Below are 15,587 nucleotides of genomic sequence, written 5' to 3'. Positions count from 1 at the left end.
TTGCCTGAGGTGAACATATCAAATAAGTTCAATTCTCCAAGCTAAAGTGAATAAAAACGCAATTTTCTTGAATATGTAGTGAACATCAAGTTTAAAATTTAATTCCCGTGAGAATAGGAAGTGTGGTACGGACAGAATAACCGTAACTGCAACGCAATGTTTAGACAGTCCTAAAATTTGAATAATCTGTCCGGTGTGTACCTGAACGCACCAACTTAAACATTTGAGCCGCCAGGAGGCGACATTTCCACATGTTAACTGTATTTCAGTTCTTTACACGCTGAACTTTGGTCGGATTAGCCCTAGTTTTCAGAACACAACTGAAAGGACAAGTGTGCGATGTTGCAAAATATCACGCCAGGAGCTGGTTGGGAAAGAAGGAAAGATTAGTGTGTTTCTCAAAAAGAGGTCAGGCTGTATTTGCGCTTACAACAAAGTTTTGTGAACCTCGTTTTTTCTTAACTGAGATTCTGCACACACAACATCACAAAATCCTCACCATGTGGGGCAGGCAGGGTTTCTTACTTTGAAAGTGTCAGTTTGTCTCCTTTTATAAGACCACATATTTCGCAATAGCTGTGCTGTCATGCTAGTTTTCATTTCCTGGTGGATTCCTATTTTTCAGCTGTAACCGTCTGTACCTGGAGACAGTTTGGGGTTAAGAAGAAGCAGATCAGAAAACCAGCAGTGTTCATTTTGATGTGTTTGCGGTTTAAATCACATCTCTGACTTAGCCCCGCCTCTCTCAGCTGCGACTGACAGAGGCAAAACACCAGAGAGCTGCAGGACTCAGTCTGACACCAAGCACAGAGGAAGGCAGAGGATCTCCAGAGAACAGCGCAAGAAGGAGATCAAGTTGGAGAAAAGGATAACCTCGCATTTTGTTGGACTTTGTTAAACGGAGTAAAGCGGATTTGATTCTTGTGATTGTGAGTAAAGACTGTAAAGTATGTTTTATAACCCTTTTAAGTGGATTACTCTGAGAAACACCTTGAACTCGTAGCACGATGGAAGTTGTTGGAAAGAGTCAAGTTGAGCTTTGGAAATGCTTCTGCTGGTAGCTTATTGAACAGTTTGTGTCAGAGTAATAATGGTTGAGCCAGCTGGGTTTGTGGAAGCATGGAGAGCGCAGTTCCCTGAGTCTGATCCCCCTAGCATGGAGCTCAACTCACTGGGGGACATTGAGCAGGAGTTGGACAAATGCAAGTCATCCATCAAGCAACTGGAGAAGGAAGTAAACAAGGAGCGCTTTCGCATGATCTACCTGCAGACTCTGCTCGCAAAGGAGAGGAAGTCTTACGATGGGCAGAGATGGGGGTTTAAAAGGATGGCAGAGACAAACGATGAAGACAGCCAGAGGTCCAGCATAGATGAGGCAGGAGCAGAGGAGCAGCAGCACAAGTACAGGGGGCCTGGTAAGACAGTCAAGTGCAAACCTCATGCAGACATTGAGATGGATTGTGCCCCCGACAGCAAACAGAAGGGTGGGGTGTCACCTGTCCGCCAAGACTCTGAGCTTCCTGATTTCCCAGTGGGTCCGGGCTCGGTGGCAGCTCTTAGATCCAACTTTGAGCGCATAAGGAGGGCCAACTCCCACACAGCGGGAGATTGCAAGGGGCTGTCGGTGACAGGAGGCCAAGAGAAACCCTTCTACGTAAACATGGAGTACCATCAAGAGCGAGGGCTGGTCAGAGTCAACGACAGGGAGGTCTCAGACAAGATCAGCAGCCTGGGCTGTCAAGCCATGCAGATGGAGCGAAAGAGGTCCCTGCATTCACTCCCAGGGAACCTGTCAGCCGCCACGGGGGATATCAGCAAGGCCGTTCAGAGAGGCAGATCCACCGAGGGGAACTGCAGCCACAACGGGTCATATGAAGACTCCGAGGTCAGCCCACATCCCCTAAAAGAAGGCGAGGGGCGCTACTCTATGGGGAAATCTGAGCGGCAGCCAGTGGAGTGCCACGCTTACACCAGCGTGTACGTTGGGGGGATGATGGGTGATGGGGATATGCGAGTCATCCACATCAGGGACCACAGCACAGATGAGGACGCGCACCTCACCTGGCCGAGGCGCTCCTACTCTCCAGGGAGCTTCGACGACGTGGGAGGAGGCTACACGCCGGACTGCAGCTCCAACGAGAACCTGACCTCCAGCGAAGAGGACTTCTCCTCAAGCCAGTCCAGCCAGGTGTCTCCCAGCCCCACCACCTATCAGATGTACAGGGAGAAAAGCCGTTCACCCTCCCAGCAGTCCTTCGACAGCAGCAGCCCGCCCACACCTCTGTCTCAGATTCGCCTGAAGCAGCAGGGAATGATTTCTGACACCTGCATCACTGGACTCCGCAAGGCGAACCACATCTGGCCCAGTGATGGAGACTCCACCACGTCCAGCAGGACCTCTCATGACAACAGCCTTCAAGGAGATCTAGGTAGGTCTCTAATACACAAATGTGGATGTGATCTGACACTTAAATTGAGTCTGATGCATGAAGATGATACACATCCAAAGCCTGCTCTAATCCCTCTCTGAAACATGTCTGTCTGCCCTGGGTGGCCCAGATCCAGAATGAGTCAGTGATGTGTAAAATGCACCTGCAATCACTCAAATAAAGTCTCAACAGTCTGTGCCTGATACACTAAATCCATCCTAAAACGTTTCCATAACCCAGAGGACTTTTCAGCAGCCTTACTTATCTTTTGCGATAAAAGTTGCCTTAAAAAAGGAGGCTAGGTTTAATGAAGATTCTTCTTCTTTTGTTAGGAGAGCTTTATTTCCTCCTCCTCACAAGCCTCATCCGTACTGGTCGGCTCTATTAGGCTCGATCGTCAGCTGCCATCAGGCTGTTTGTGAGCAAACTGAGGCCCTCGTGTGCAGATCCCGAACAGCAGAACCTTTGCACTTCTTTGAGCAGGGCTTTCTTTACCCTTTTGTAAGCAGGCCTGCCCTCTCCTTTTCACCCCTCTCTGCTCTTTGCCCCACTGAGTGCTGCAGTACTCTCGCAGAGATGCTCTGGCTGAGACAGCATCTGCCCCCCGGGGTTTCCCGGTCGCTCAGCCCTATCTACCCTGAGTGTTTTTGTGTCAGCGCGCATCAACGTTGTTGTCCTTAGTGTGGTGTAATTAACTTAAAGGGGTTTGTCTAGCGTGATAAATTTAGGGCGGTTCTTTGTTACGGGTGGTGGGTTGGAAAAAAGCCCTGACAACTTGCTCAACGAGGAGGATCGAGGGGGCTTTAAGTGTGTCATGTGGCTTCCAATCAAAACACCCGCCATCGGTGTTTCCTGTTGTTATGCTCCAGCATAATAGGAGAATCACTCACTGAGCAGCAGTATTGACATGTTAACAATATAACATTGTTAGGAGGGATAAGGAGAGTGGTTGGGGTAACTTGGTAATACCAAGGACAGAAGGGCAGGCGGGAGCATTTGTCATAATAAAAGATACACAAGGACACACATCATCGCTGGTTGAGGCCAGATCCTCACCCAAGATAGATTGGGAAGCAGAGTGCTTGTTGGAAGACTGGAGCTAAAAAACTGTGTGTCTCTACCCCCCCAAAAAAGAAGCATTATCCACTCAGGGTCAGATTAAGCAGATGAGCAGAGTAGTGTGTTTTTGTTACATAAGGTGATTCGGTCCAAAGCTCTTTGACAAAAAGCATGTGACAAGTGAGCAGATCGTCTGTGATATAATCAGCATGAAGTGAGAGCCAGCACGCTGCTCGGATGACTGAAATGCATAAATCCATTCGATCTGGGTCTGCATCATTCCACCGTCGTGCCATGTGTCGCTGAGTCCTGTAAGCATATTGTCAGGATGGCTGTCTCTGGTCATTTTTTAAACTCATAGCTGCTACATTTATGTATAAAATTGCAAATCAATACTCATTAATAATAATAAAGCTGCAATAAAGCAACTTAGTATCGCATGATCAACAAAAACAAAAAATAAGTGATGCAGTAGAAACTGATGCAGCAGTGGCTGAGGTAGCCTCCAATACCCATAATGCACCTGTAATCATTTTCTTGTTATATCCTTTTTGTCAGATAAAAATGCCCTTGTCATTCAGGGGCTGTGACTGTAGCAGTGTAGGCAGGGGCAAAGTGCATCTTCCCTGCGCATCTCACACAATCAGTGTGCCTGCTAGGCCACAGTCACAAAGGGCTAGGGACTGGTTGGTGACTGCCTGGCAACCACTGGTTGCTAGGGAAACATTAGTATTCCCAGACTGGTTGCGAGTTGGTGCTGGAAGTTGCTGTGAAGTCAACTGCTGAGCCCCAGTCAAGCAAACTGCGATGAGCAAATAGCTCCTGTGGATAAAGTGTAAGAGTTGTTGGAGCGTCCAAAAGAAGTTGAGATCAAGTGGCAGCTTTCGGGGCTAAGAAATGAAGCCAATGAAGACATTTATTAGCAAAATGCTAACTTTCCTATAAGAAAAAATAAATAACATAAATGTTTTATTTTAATTTGGAAATATTATTGGTATTTTATTTTTGAAATAAAAAAAATCTTTTGTCAAGAAGCAGTTAAGCTCCATTTAGTCCTGTACCTCTGTGGAAAACCTAGCTAACCAAGCTAGCTAGCCTACACTGCTAATTTGGCATTCCACTTTATCATCCAATAATGAAAAATTAAACAAGATGTGATGGCCAAAATACTATATCTGAAGCTTTAAAACAGTAGTCCACAAACGAGTGATGGCAAAGTGGCTGCTTCCATCTTTTCTTTACAGTCTGTGTTCAAGGCTCACTACTAGTTTTTCCAGGTAGCTCCAAATGTTGCTCCTTTCCCTACTGTGTGTAGGTGTCACACGGAGTCAGCGCACAGCTCTTGTCACAGGCCTAAACAGCAATGTTATTGTAGTTAATTAAAAAAAATCAAACTAGGTGTAAGAAATCTCTGAAACTAAACTGAACCGAAAGCAAAAACCTAATTAAATAAAAACTAATTAGCAGTTACAAAGGTTTGGACTTTCTATGCCAAATAGTGCATCCCATGAACAGTCAACTGACCTTTTGTGTTTCCCTATTTGATGCGTAATGCCTGTTTGACACTTTGACTACAGAAAGAGTCTGAAGTGCAGCCTTTTTTAAATTTTCTTCAGAGGAGACATATTGCTGACATAATGGCAAACCTGCGTCATGTGGACCTTGCTTTGTGGATTACCAGAAGTCTGGATTTCATGTTGTAATAATTTATTTATTTTTTGCACGTTGTTAAGTTAGTCCTCAAGCAGGGAGCTGGTTTGAGGCCAGCTTTTGCAATAAATTGCTCTTTGTTGTGGTTCTTGACTTTCAGGGAGCTGCTGGAAAGTGTTTTTTGTTTTTTTGTTTTTTTTTTGCATTTATCACAAAGCACTGCGGCATTGACTAAAATCTCTTGAAACGACTGAGTAAAGCAGGCTTGTAAAGGCGCTTTATGGTCCAGTTAGCTGCACATTCTGTAACCATTAGACAAACTGCCATATACTGCACATGTTTGGGTGGTAGGGGGGGTTTCTGCACTCTGTCACCATGTCATTTCGCAGGGTCCGTGCTGCTGTTGTGGGAGTGCCGTGGTGGTAGTCCTCCTGCGCCTGGGGAAAAAATGAGTGACTTACCGTTAGTGACACCTCCGAACTTCTCTAAACAAACGCGTGCTTGTCCTACTGTGTCTCAGCTGTGAGAACTCTGTGAAATGGCCAGTCTAAAATTGACGCATCTCAGGGGACTTTTTCCTATGAATAGAAGAAATAAGTGTTGTCTCCTGGTTTCTGGTTTAACTAGGCCAATTGTCAAGCCTGACTGTGAATAGAGCCGCTGATTAGCTGTGGACCTTTAAGGAGGCCAGCTCTCTTATGGGTTTATTTTGCCATAATTAATTATCATCACAACGCTGACGTGCCTGTGGCTAAAGAAGAGTCTGGGCGTGTAGACTGTCTCGTGGTTAATGTGTTATAGTGAAAGGGCGTAAAAGAAAAAGGTCAGCCAAAAGGGAAAATAATAAATCTCCCATTAGTTTAATCGTGATCCTCTCTGCAAAAACCAGGAGATTGTCTTTTAGGATGCTTTTAGCCCGAGCCTGCCTCAGTCAGAACATGGCACCGTTTCTGAGCGTAGGTGGGCCTGTCTGCTGTCGCTGTGACATTAATAGAAAGTGTCTATCTGGAAGGTGACTAACGTTCGTCTGATTGCCTCAGACCACCACTTGCTGCCTCAGCAGGAGTCACACCGGTCCTCCGGGTTAATTGTGGACTCATAAATATTTGAGGTTCCCCGTGTAAGCCCAGACAGGCCTATCGTTGCACCTACGTATCAACATCTGAAGTTTGGTGGGTAAAGAAGGGGAAGAAGTCAGCCTCTCCCTTTCCTTAAGTAAATGTAAGCCTACAAGAGGAAGTGCTGGCAGCTCTTGAGGGCTGCCAAGTCTGCCTTTGTGTGTGCGTGTATGTGTGCGTGAGCAAGTGAGGCACCTGTTCTTCTGTGCAGTGTACTGGGTAAAGTGGTCAAAAGCTGGCAGGCCATCAGTACACCAGGCCAGGCATTGCCAGCTGCTCTCACAGTAAAAGCCATGAATGGCCTTTTGTTTCTGTCAAAAAACTCAACAAAAACATTTGTTTCAAAACTATGCAAGACTGTTCACTTTAGGTTTTCCTCAAGCTCCTCTGTGCAGTTACTAACATACATGCAGAGGAAAGGCTCGGGCCTGTTTACGAGCCTCCTCGGGCTCGGTGATCCTCCCTCGTGCTCAGCCTCAGCCCTGTGCTCCTGCGGCTTCAGCTCTCCTCAAAGGGCCCTCTGTGCGGCTGGCTGGCAGGCCAAGTGTTTATGGAATGTCTCAGCTGTTTCTTGGGGTGTGGGGGGAAGTGGCTAATGAAATGTAATGTGCTAAACGAGTTCACCTCTGTCACAACGGCCTGACCCATGGTGCCATGGTCAACCTTTTTTGCCTGTAGTTGAACGTTTATTTTAGGCAAAACATTCAGTGGCGAAGTAGAAGAGGCAGCAGCATCAGAACCAAAAACCCTTGTTAATCATGCTCGTGTTTTAAACTTTATACTTCCGGTTAGTAACTTTGAGCTGGAATAACACAAACGATACTGCAGTTTTCAAAGTGTTGTAACTTCTATGAAACCATCTGAATCTGAGATGATTTGATTCTTTTCTGCCACGCGCCTGCACTCAGGTACAGTTTACCTTAAGGCGAATTCGCTGTAAAAACTTGTGTTGCTAGGCAGAATACCGCTGGCCAGTCACATCAGAGCACATCAGGTGAGGCCCATTCGCTAATATTTAATTCTATTCAGACATGCAAATGAATATTTCATTACACCAGGAGGTCACTTTGATTTGTGTCTTGTCACTGCTTACATTTCTGAAAACTCAGCCGTTATATTTGTGTCTGCTACAAAGCACAAACTTGAAGGTGTCATCCTGAAAAGTCACAATAATATAATGAAATAAATCCTGCTTCGTGTTAATTATTCCTCGCTGCTGGACTTGAGTTAATCTTTTTACTCGCCTTTGCACCGTCGTGTGTTTATTTACCCGGGCTGGAACTGTTATCGGGGCTTTTATTTGCTCTGTTATGCGGCACACTACAAGCCGCAGTGTGTCCACCCCGAGCTATTTCTACATACGTTGATTAGTAGGTGTGCCGTGTTTGGCGGCCCAGTTCTGACCTACACCGCTCGATGACTGGCACTAATTTTAGGCTGCCCCACAGCAGATCATAGGCGAGTGCTGATGGTCTTCAATGTGTTCCACAGGCCTGTGGTTTAAAGGACCTCCCGGGCCAGCAGGCACTCCACACGAGCCCAGATGGGATGATGAATTGACGGATAACATTTTTACAGTTTGAATGGCCAATTAGGGGCAAGGAAATCTTAACCGAGATATTCTTTCATTTATCTGAAAAAACACCGCAAATCTCTGAGACTAACCTCACAGACGTCACAAATGAGCAAAAAATAAAAAAACAGAATCAGAAATTCTTTGAGATTTAAGTAACAAAATTTATGATTGAGGGGATGAACCCGCTTTTCTTCCCCTCTCACATACCCAACTTTAGTTTACTGGATTTGATAAACCTCATCACACCACAGATACATCCTTTCTGCTTACGTCCATAGACTGTATATAAAAGATGGGCACTAGTCTCTGTGTCTTAGAACCTTAGCATTAGTGTTTATGCCCCTGGGCATGTTGCCTTTTTTCTTTCTTTCTTGACATATATAGACCAGAGAGCAAAGTTTTATGTTACCAGCTAGCTACAAAACTTCGTTAGCTCATGTTAGCACGCATTTAAAGTTTTTCAGAAGAGCTTTGATGTCAGATAAAACATGCATTTTTTTTCACATGAATTACTTTAATCTCAAAAACTGTCATGTTTTTCTTAGAAATGTCAAAATCCTAAATTTTGAGGCCATTTTTCCTCTGATAAATTGTAGTATGAGGATAAAGTTGCTTGTTGCTAATTATCGTCTGCTGTGATAGACGGATATCAAACTCTCAGGCTCTGTATTCCGATTATCCTGTGTCACCACATATCGTAAAGTCCATGAAGTGGGGTCACCACATCAGGTGTTTGAAAGGCTGTCACCCTTTGACCGGCCCCAGTGTTTGCCCTTCTTATCACCGCTGTTTCCCGAGTGACTCCACAGATCAGAGGAGAATCCATTTGGAGCCATAAAGTGGTGCTAAGCTTTTAACAACCTCTCACATTGTGAGAGGAGATACTTTCCTCTCCAGATCTATACAACCGTTGTAGAGGCAACAGAAAGGCCGTCCTTTAGCATATCTTTTTTTTTTTTTTTTAAACTTTGTAAATAAATTATGGATGCTTACTGTAAAATTTCAGTTCCAGCCTTTTCTGAGCCAAATAGTCCATTTGATATGTGTGTGTTTATTTATGGGAGCTTGTGATCTAAATTCTATCCATCCTTTGACTGAGATTTTGGTGGATAGTCAATATGTTCACAGCGGGGTCCAGTAATTGAGGATTGACTCAATTTGTCTTTTCCCAGCGGTGAAATGGGCAAATATGGATGCTACCATTCTAGTTCCAAGGCTCGATCAATAAACCTCTTTGCCCTCTAAGTTTTATTTTTGGGAGCTGCTGTCTGATAATTTCCCCCATCAGTCAAATAGAATTGAAATTTTACCTGTGATACTTTCAAACAATGACATTAATTCACACAAGCCACAATAACAGCAGATCAGTTAATCTCAGTCCCAGCCCACATCAGCTGATCCCTCAGCTGAAACTCTTCAAATTATCTCATGTGGTGCATCTTCAATCAGTTCAATTGAATTTTATTTATAAAGCACCTAATCACCTCCAGGCTCTTAATATTGTAAGCTAAAGGCCCTACAATAACCCTAAACAATCAGACGCCGCCAATGTAAACAAGGACTTGGCGACAGTGGGAAGGGAAAACTTCCTTTTAACAGGAAGAAGCCTTCAGCAGAACCAGGCCTCGGGGAGGGGCAGCCATCTGCTACGACCAGGTGGAGGTATTTAAGATGCCTGCCTACAGTCACTTCAAATCTGCAAGCTGCTTTGCAACCCATCTCCACACCAGCTCCCCCTCTCATGCTGTGTCTGAACCAGTCAGTGTCATGTCTGTTGCCACTGGTACCTGCTTCTGTGCTCGGGTCGTGCAGTTGTTCTCACTCCCTCTGGCTTCTGTGTATGAATGGGGAACGTCAGGGAGATGTGCTCCCAGAACCTAAATGACCACAGATGAAAAAATAACTACTTTCCAGAAAAAACAGCATATTTTTTAAACTGCTGTGACTTTAAAATGGCCATGTGATAACCCCAACCATTATTTAGAAACCCAATACAGACTTTCACTCTGATGAAAGTGTCCCAAATAACACTTCCTACTTCTTCTGTCATTGCTGTGTAGTGAAAAGAGACCACATGATTATTCCTGTGTCAGAGAATTCCCGATGCTGCTGCCGCAAAGATTCTGTTGCACATCTGTCGCTCCCTCCCTGCGTGTTTTGTCGTAGTTCATCTCTATGGATTAGGATTAGTGCATGTCTTTGCTTTGTCATCAGTGGGATATCCAGTGTGTATCCAGCATGCCTGTGGTATTAAAACTGCTGTGACTGTATTCTATGCAAGGCTCTTGTTTACATGCTGCAGGAAGGCAAAGTGCTTCATGATGACTGATTATTCCCCAGAAGCAGGCTTGGCAGTTGTTTGGCCGAGCCCCCGTTTATATATCCTTGAGATCTATTTTTGGGTGGTGCTCAGAGTGCTGGTGTGGGAAACCAAAACATTCAGTGTTGTGCATTAATAGGTAATAATACTTTTTAAATGATTTGCTTTGATTCACGGAACTGAAGGAAATCCTTCAAAAACATGGAATTACAGATTTCAGTGACGGTCCAAAATGAAATCAGCTTCTGTCTGATCCACAGCTCCACACAGCTCGCGACCACAGCTGTCGGGTTCAGCGATCTTATGTAATGTCATTAGAATGTATTTATTACGGCTCTATTGCACAGCTGAAACCATTTGTTGGGTATGAGACAGAACAGCAGGATTATTTTGCCACCCTCCAGCTAAATGTGTGATACTTTCAATTGTGTGATTTTGAAGCTGTTGGGATGCTGATAATAAAATAGGAACATAGCTCCTTCACTGTGACTTCCAACGCTGGCTGGAACATTACACTCTTAAATTGACTGAAATGTGTACTTTATTGAATAGTAATGTGTACATAGAGGCTGATAGCTTAGCAGTAATTGTTAAATCTAGATAACATTTATCTCAGTTTCGTTGGTCTATAACAAGATAAGATTTCGAGTTGCAGATATGACTAGCCTCAAATTTAAACAGGCATTTTGCATTGAAGCTAATCTGTTTAAAACAGCAGAGCTGCAAAAAAGGACATCCAGGTCATGCTCTTAGTCATATTTTCTTGGACTAGAAGGGCCATAATAAAATGAACAGGCATTTGCAAAGTACTTGAAAATGAATGGATTTTGAATTTTTTTTTTAACCACATCCTAGATCAAAGTTACTTACATTAATAGGTGGCATAAATCTTGAAGATTGGTCAAAGTTTGGTTAATGGCTTGTCAGATTTCTTAAAACCTGCAATCACTATCCAGTTTATTGCTAGTACCTCTTTGATCAGATGATCAAGCAGTTGTCCACACTGAGGAAGAAGAAGTCTGCCTTAACAGGAAGTAAACCAGATTTTCAGCAAATCACAGACAAAAACACTTATAAAGATTTGAATGTTTGAGTAATATTTTTGTTGCTAGGCAGAAATTTCAGGATTACTGTTTAAGTGTGGTTAAAATGCAGGCCTCATGGGCCGGTGTCCTGCAGGTTTTAGATGTGTCCTGGATCCAACACAGCTGATTTAAATGTCTAAATTACCTCCTCAACACGTCTTGAAGTTTTCCAGAGGCCTGGTAATTAACTAAACATTTGATTAAGGTGTGATGACCCAGGATGATATCTAAAACTTGCAGGACTCCCTTGAGGTCTGGAGTGAAATAACAGCACACTTTGGGTCGGGCTCTGCTGTTTAACAACTGCATCTCGTAGGTAGTTTGTAGCTGTGAAAGTGCAGCCTTTACTTTGGTTTATTTGCTCACCCCTTTTTAAAAGTCTGTTTGACACCTAGGTTCTTCTTAGTATAAGCAGAAAAGAGACATAAATTGTGAGTCACAGTGAATTATTGGAACCTGTACAAATCTGTTTCCATGTATGTCTGAAAAGCGTGGGCTGTCTGCAAAGCCTTTAATTATAAAAGGCATGTCACTGTTAGCTGGAATGTAGATTTGATAGCCGTGACTGTAGACGAATGTGTGTATTAGGAGTGGAAGCCTTTGTTAAAAGATGACCTTGTGCAGAGAGCCTGTTTCCGCTCTGAAGCAGACAAATTGCCGAATTTTCCGGACAAACTTGCCTGGACACTTCCTTCACGCTATCGGCCCTTGTGATTGCTAGAACAACAGCACTCACTGAGGGTCCATTGTGATGTGCACTTTCTCACACTGACCACAGCCAAGTCAGTGCTGTGCTTTTAAAAACGTCTCTATAAACAACACAAGTGGCTCAGTATTTAAGGCTTCGGTACATTTTTACACTTTTACTTATTTGTGTTTGGACTGTATTCTAAGCTCTGGCTATTTCTTAGTTTAGATAGTTTGTGGCTCCAAAGCTGCAGCCTGAGAGAGGATGTGTTAGTCATCCTTTCCCGGGCTTGATGTATAATTTCACCCAAGCACAGAGTAGCCGTTCACATGGACTCCCCCCCTGGGCTGTGTAGCTGTTTGGACTGCGGTAGTCTCCTCCTCAAGCAGTTCATACAGCTCTCTGTCTCTGCTGGGCCCAGTGTGTTTGTTTGACGCCTTTGTCACAGCCTCTGCGGATGTCATCCTGTCAGTTGCCTGTCTTCAAGGCCTCCCCGGGGAAACTTGTCTTTATCTTCCTCCAGTCTCCGGAATCCTCTCTTTCCTGTTTTCAAGCTGAGGTAAACCAGTCTTGTAGCCATAAAACTGTTATGAATTGTTGTCTTTTTAAAGTGTCCACTCCATATTGGTATTTTTATTTTTTATTTTTTGTTGTGCGGATGGGCAACTCTGCTCTGGATCTTCCACACAGCTTGACAAGCATGATATACTAATAATTGCTGGTGAGTCAGGATTGGCTGACACTGATTACAGGATCTAGTCATTGGCGATCTGATCTTATCTGTCTTAAAAAATCTGATTTCACAAGGTCCAGGGAGTATAACATGTTTCGCTGTGGGATGCAGTCATTCGGCTTTGTTGTTTTCGATCTCTCTAAATGCAAAATAGCACAGATGTGTAGGGCTGTTCGATATAACGATATATATCGAATGACGATATAAAAATAAAAACGTCTATCGATTCATTTTACGCTATCGTTTGTTTCGTGGTGTTGCAAAATAAACTGTTTATGGCAATATTTTTATATCGTTTTGATGGTCACTGTAGTGGCTATATTAATTTCTTAAAGTTCTCTCTTTCTCTTATATTTAATATAATCACACTATGGACGGACAAGCGCCTGTTTTTATGGGTTGTCGTTAGCAACAACGATGGTAAAACCATCACGTGTCCGCTTGTTTATTTTTCACATAAACCTTTCACAATAAAGCTCAAGATCCTGTTGAGACTTTTCAAAATAAACTGAATCACGTGAAATAGTATGCAGAGTGTTTACGGATGAGAAGTAAAAAATAAACTAAAAAATAAACCTTAGACTCAAACGTTAGAGCGTTAGGCTTTTCCCTGCAGCACGCCGCAAAGAAAACGGCGGCCATTACAACCTATGTCTAAAAATGTGTAGTTTCATGCACCGGTAAAACACTCGACTCCAGATACACGACGCCCAGCTTGAAACACTTCAGCTACCCGAGATTCACAGAATTTACAGAAAATGAAAAGTTTTTGTGATTTTTGGACGATAGATGTTTTATATCGGGATATGAGATTTTGGTCATATCGCACAGCCCTACAGATGTGCATATGAGGGCATGTTGTGACCCATTGTCATGTTATAAAGAGTTTATGTTCAATTTGTCATTGTTATAGCTTAATTTTTCCAGCGTATGCTGTGAGCTGGATGTCATCCTGATGTTACCAGAATGACACTAATTTATCCATGTAAATTTAAACACTAAGGTTAAATAAGGAGTTCCACAGGGTTCTGTGTTGGGACCAATTCTTTTTACATAATATAATATAAGTGGATTTGAATGGAATTGAATATTATGCCCAGTTAAAGCACTATCTTTCACATTTCCTGTGATGTTGAACACTGCATAATAAAGCTGAAGGAGGCATGATATACCAAGGTTGGCATGACACGAGCTTGTGTGTTACTCGTGCAGTTTGCCAGGCTTATCCGATGACCTGGCAGGAGCCCTCAGCGGCTGGCTCTGGCTGTGTGGTAGATTTGTGTAGGTAACAGGTTTACAAAGATTAAAAGATTTAATAGGAAGACAAATGGCACGAAAAGACAGCTCATTCCTTATTTTAATACCCGCTGTTATACATGCAGCTATGTTCTGAAAGCGGTTTTCCAACAATAAACACACGCTGGCAGGAAAATATCACATAAATACATTACAGAAATGTCTTGGCCTTAAATGAACAAAGATTCTTTGGCATCACCTGAAGAGGGCTGTTCAGTCAAGACATGTCAGGAAAATGAATGAACTGAAATGGTTTTATTGGAGGAACAGTCATAAATTCCTCTTCATTGTTTTGCAAGTCTTATAGGTGGCTACTGAAAAGATCTGATGAAGGGTGTTACTGCTAAATTCAATAGTTTACTTACTTTTTTCCAGCCTACACTAGAATATTGCTCAGTTTGTTCAGTGAAAGAGATGAAAAACGTTTGTATAAAGTTAACAACCCTTTGACGCTGTGTTAATAAAATCTGTGATGCACGATGGTAAAATGCATGATCAGGACATTATATGGATTCTTGTTTCATTAAAAAGGAGTTTTTACTAGTTTTTTTTTTTCTAGGCTTTAAATGCACATCTTCATCACTCCCACTACGTCCAGGATCGCTGTGTTAGCACCTTCTGGCTTATTCACAATTGACAAAAACTGATGCTCCAGTTTGCTGCGTTTCCCATGATGTTTTCTCTGCTTTAACTACACGGCCTAACAGTTTAATAGCACACCATGTGACTATTGTGCTTTGTTTCACTGTTTCTCACAGAGGCGTCCTACAGCGAAAACTCTCCATCATATGGCTACGACCTGGAGCATTCAGACGAGCTTGGGCCTCGCCACGGACCTCTGTCCTTCACGGGATCTCCTACCTCCTCGCCACGGCTCCGCTCCAAAATCAGGAACAACCGAGACAACCAGTCATCTGGTTCTCTGGACTCCCCGCTGTCGGTAGTGTTGCTTTAATGACTACAGTTAGACACGTTAACTGTGCTGCCTCCTCTTCTCTGCTGTCTCACTGTCCTTCATTGCCATCTCTCCAAACGTATTTTGTAGCTGTGGTTTCTCAGTTGTGTGGAAAAGTTACTTCTTCCAATATCACCCTTTGGAAGCCCAGGCCTTCCTCATTTCATTTCAGTTTTCCTGTTGTTGCTTGTGATTCTGCTCCCACATGCTTTATGTGCACATAAGTGATAAACGTGCTGCAAGATGTTGAGGAATTTGCTTTTTGCTGCTTGATGCTGGAGGAACAAATGACTTGATTCAAAATGTGGCACAGTGCCAGTCTTATGACATAACGGTGTCTTAGCACTGTGGTAACCTTTAAAAGATTGTTATTGCTACATTTTATTTTTTTTTACTTAGTAAGATCTTTAAAAAAAAAGTGTGATCCTATATTTCCCATAATATATCTTGATGGCATTTGCTGTCACACCCTGCCTTCTTAAATAAAGGCCTCCAACTTACAAACTGCACGTCCTCACAGTTTGTGATTTCTGGTGCTGAAATGTAAAACTTTTAGCCACTGAAAGTGACAAGCAAACTAAATAAGGCGCCCTTCAGAGAGGCATTAACAGGGATACCCGAGCTTGCAGGCATCCATACCACAACAATAAAACATACAGTGCGTGTTTGCCATGTAGC

The 15,587-nt window shown here is 43.3% G+C and overlaps 1 protein-coding gene across 1 annotated transcript in view; it reads left to right on the top strand.

Moving 5' to 3' along the window:
- Nucleotides 1-228: 228 nt before the first annotated feature.
- The window catches only part of si:dkey-91m11.5 (PH_BCR_vertebrate and RhoGAP_Bcr domain-containing protein), a 32,144-nt gene continuing 16,785 nt past the window's right edge, over nucleotides 229-15,587 (top strand). The window contains exons 1-2 of the mRNA XM_006797504.3: nucleotides 229-2,429; nucleotides 14,713-14,894. Of these exons, the coding sequence (XP_006797567.2) occupies nucleotides 1,091-2,429; nucleotides 14,713-14,894 (1,521 nt within the window). The 5' untranslated portion in view covers nucleotides 229-1,090. The remainder of the gene's footprint in view (nucleotides 2,430-14,712; nucleotides 14,895-15,587) is intronic.

This window comes from Neolamprologus brichardi, chromosome 12, assembly GCF_056152115.1.
Source record: "Neolamprologus brichardi isolate AB-2024 chromosome 12, ASM5615211v1, whole genome shotgun sequence".
In the NCBI taxonomy this organism is placed as follows: Eukaryota; Metazoa; Chordata; class Actinopteri; order Cichliformes; family Cichlidae; genus Neolamprologus; species Neolamprologus brichardi.
Note: the sequence above shows the minus strand (reverse complement) of the source record. Positions and strands in the feature narration are given on the sequence as shown.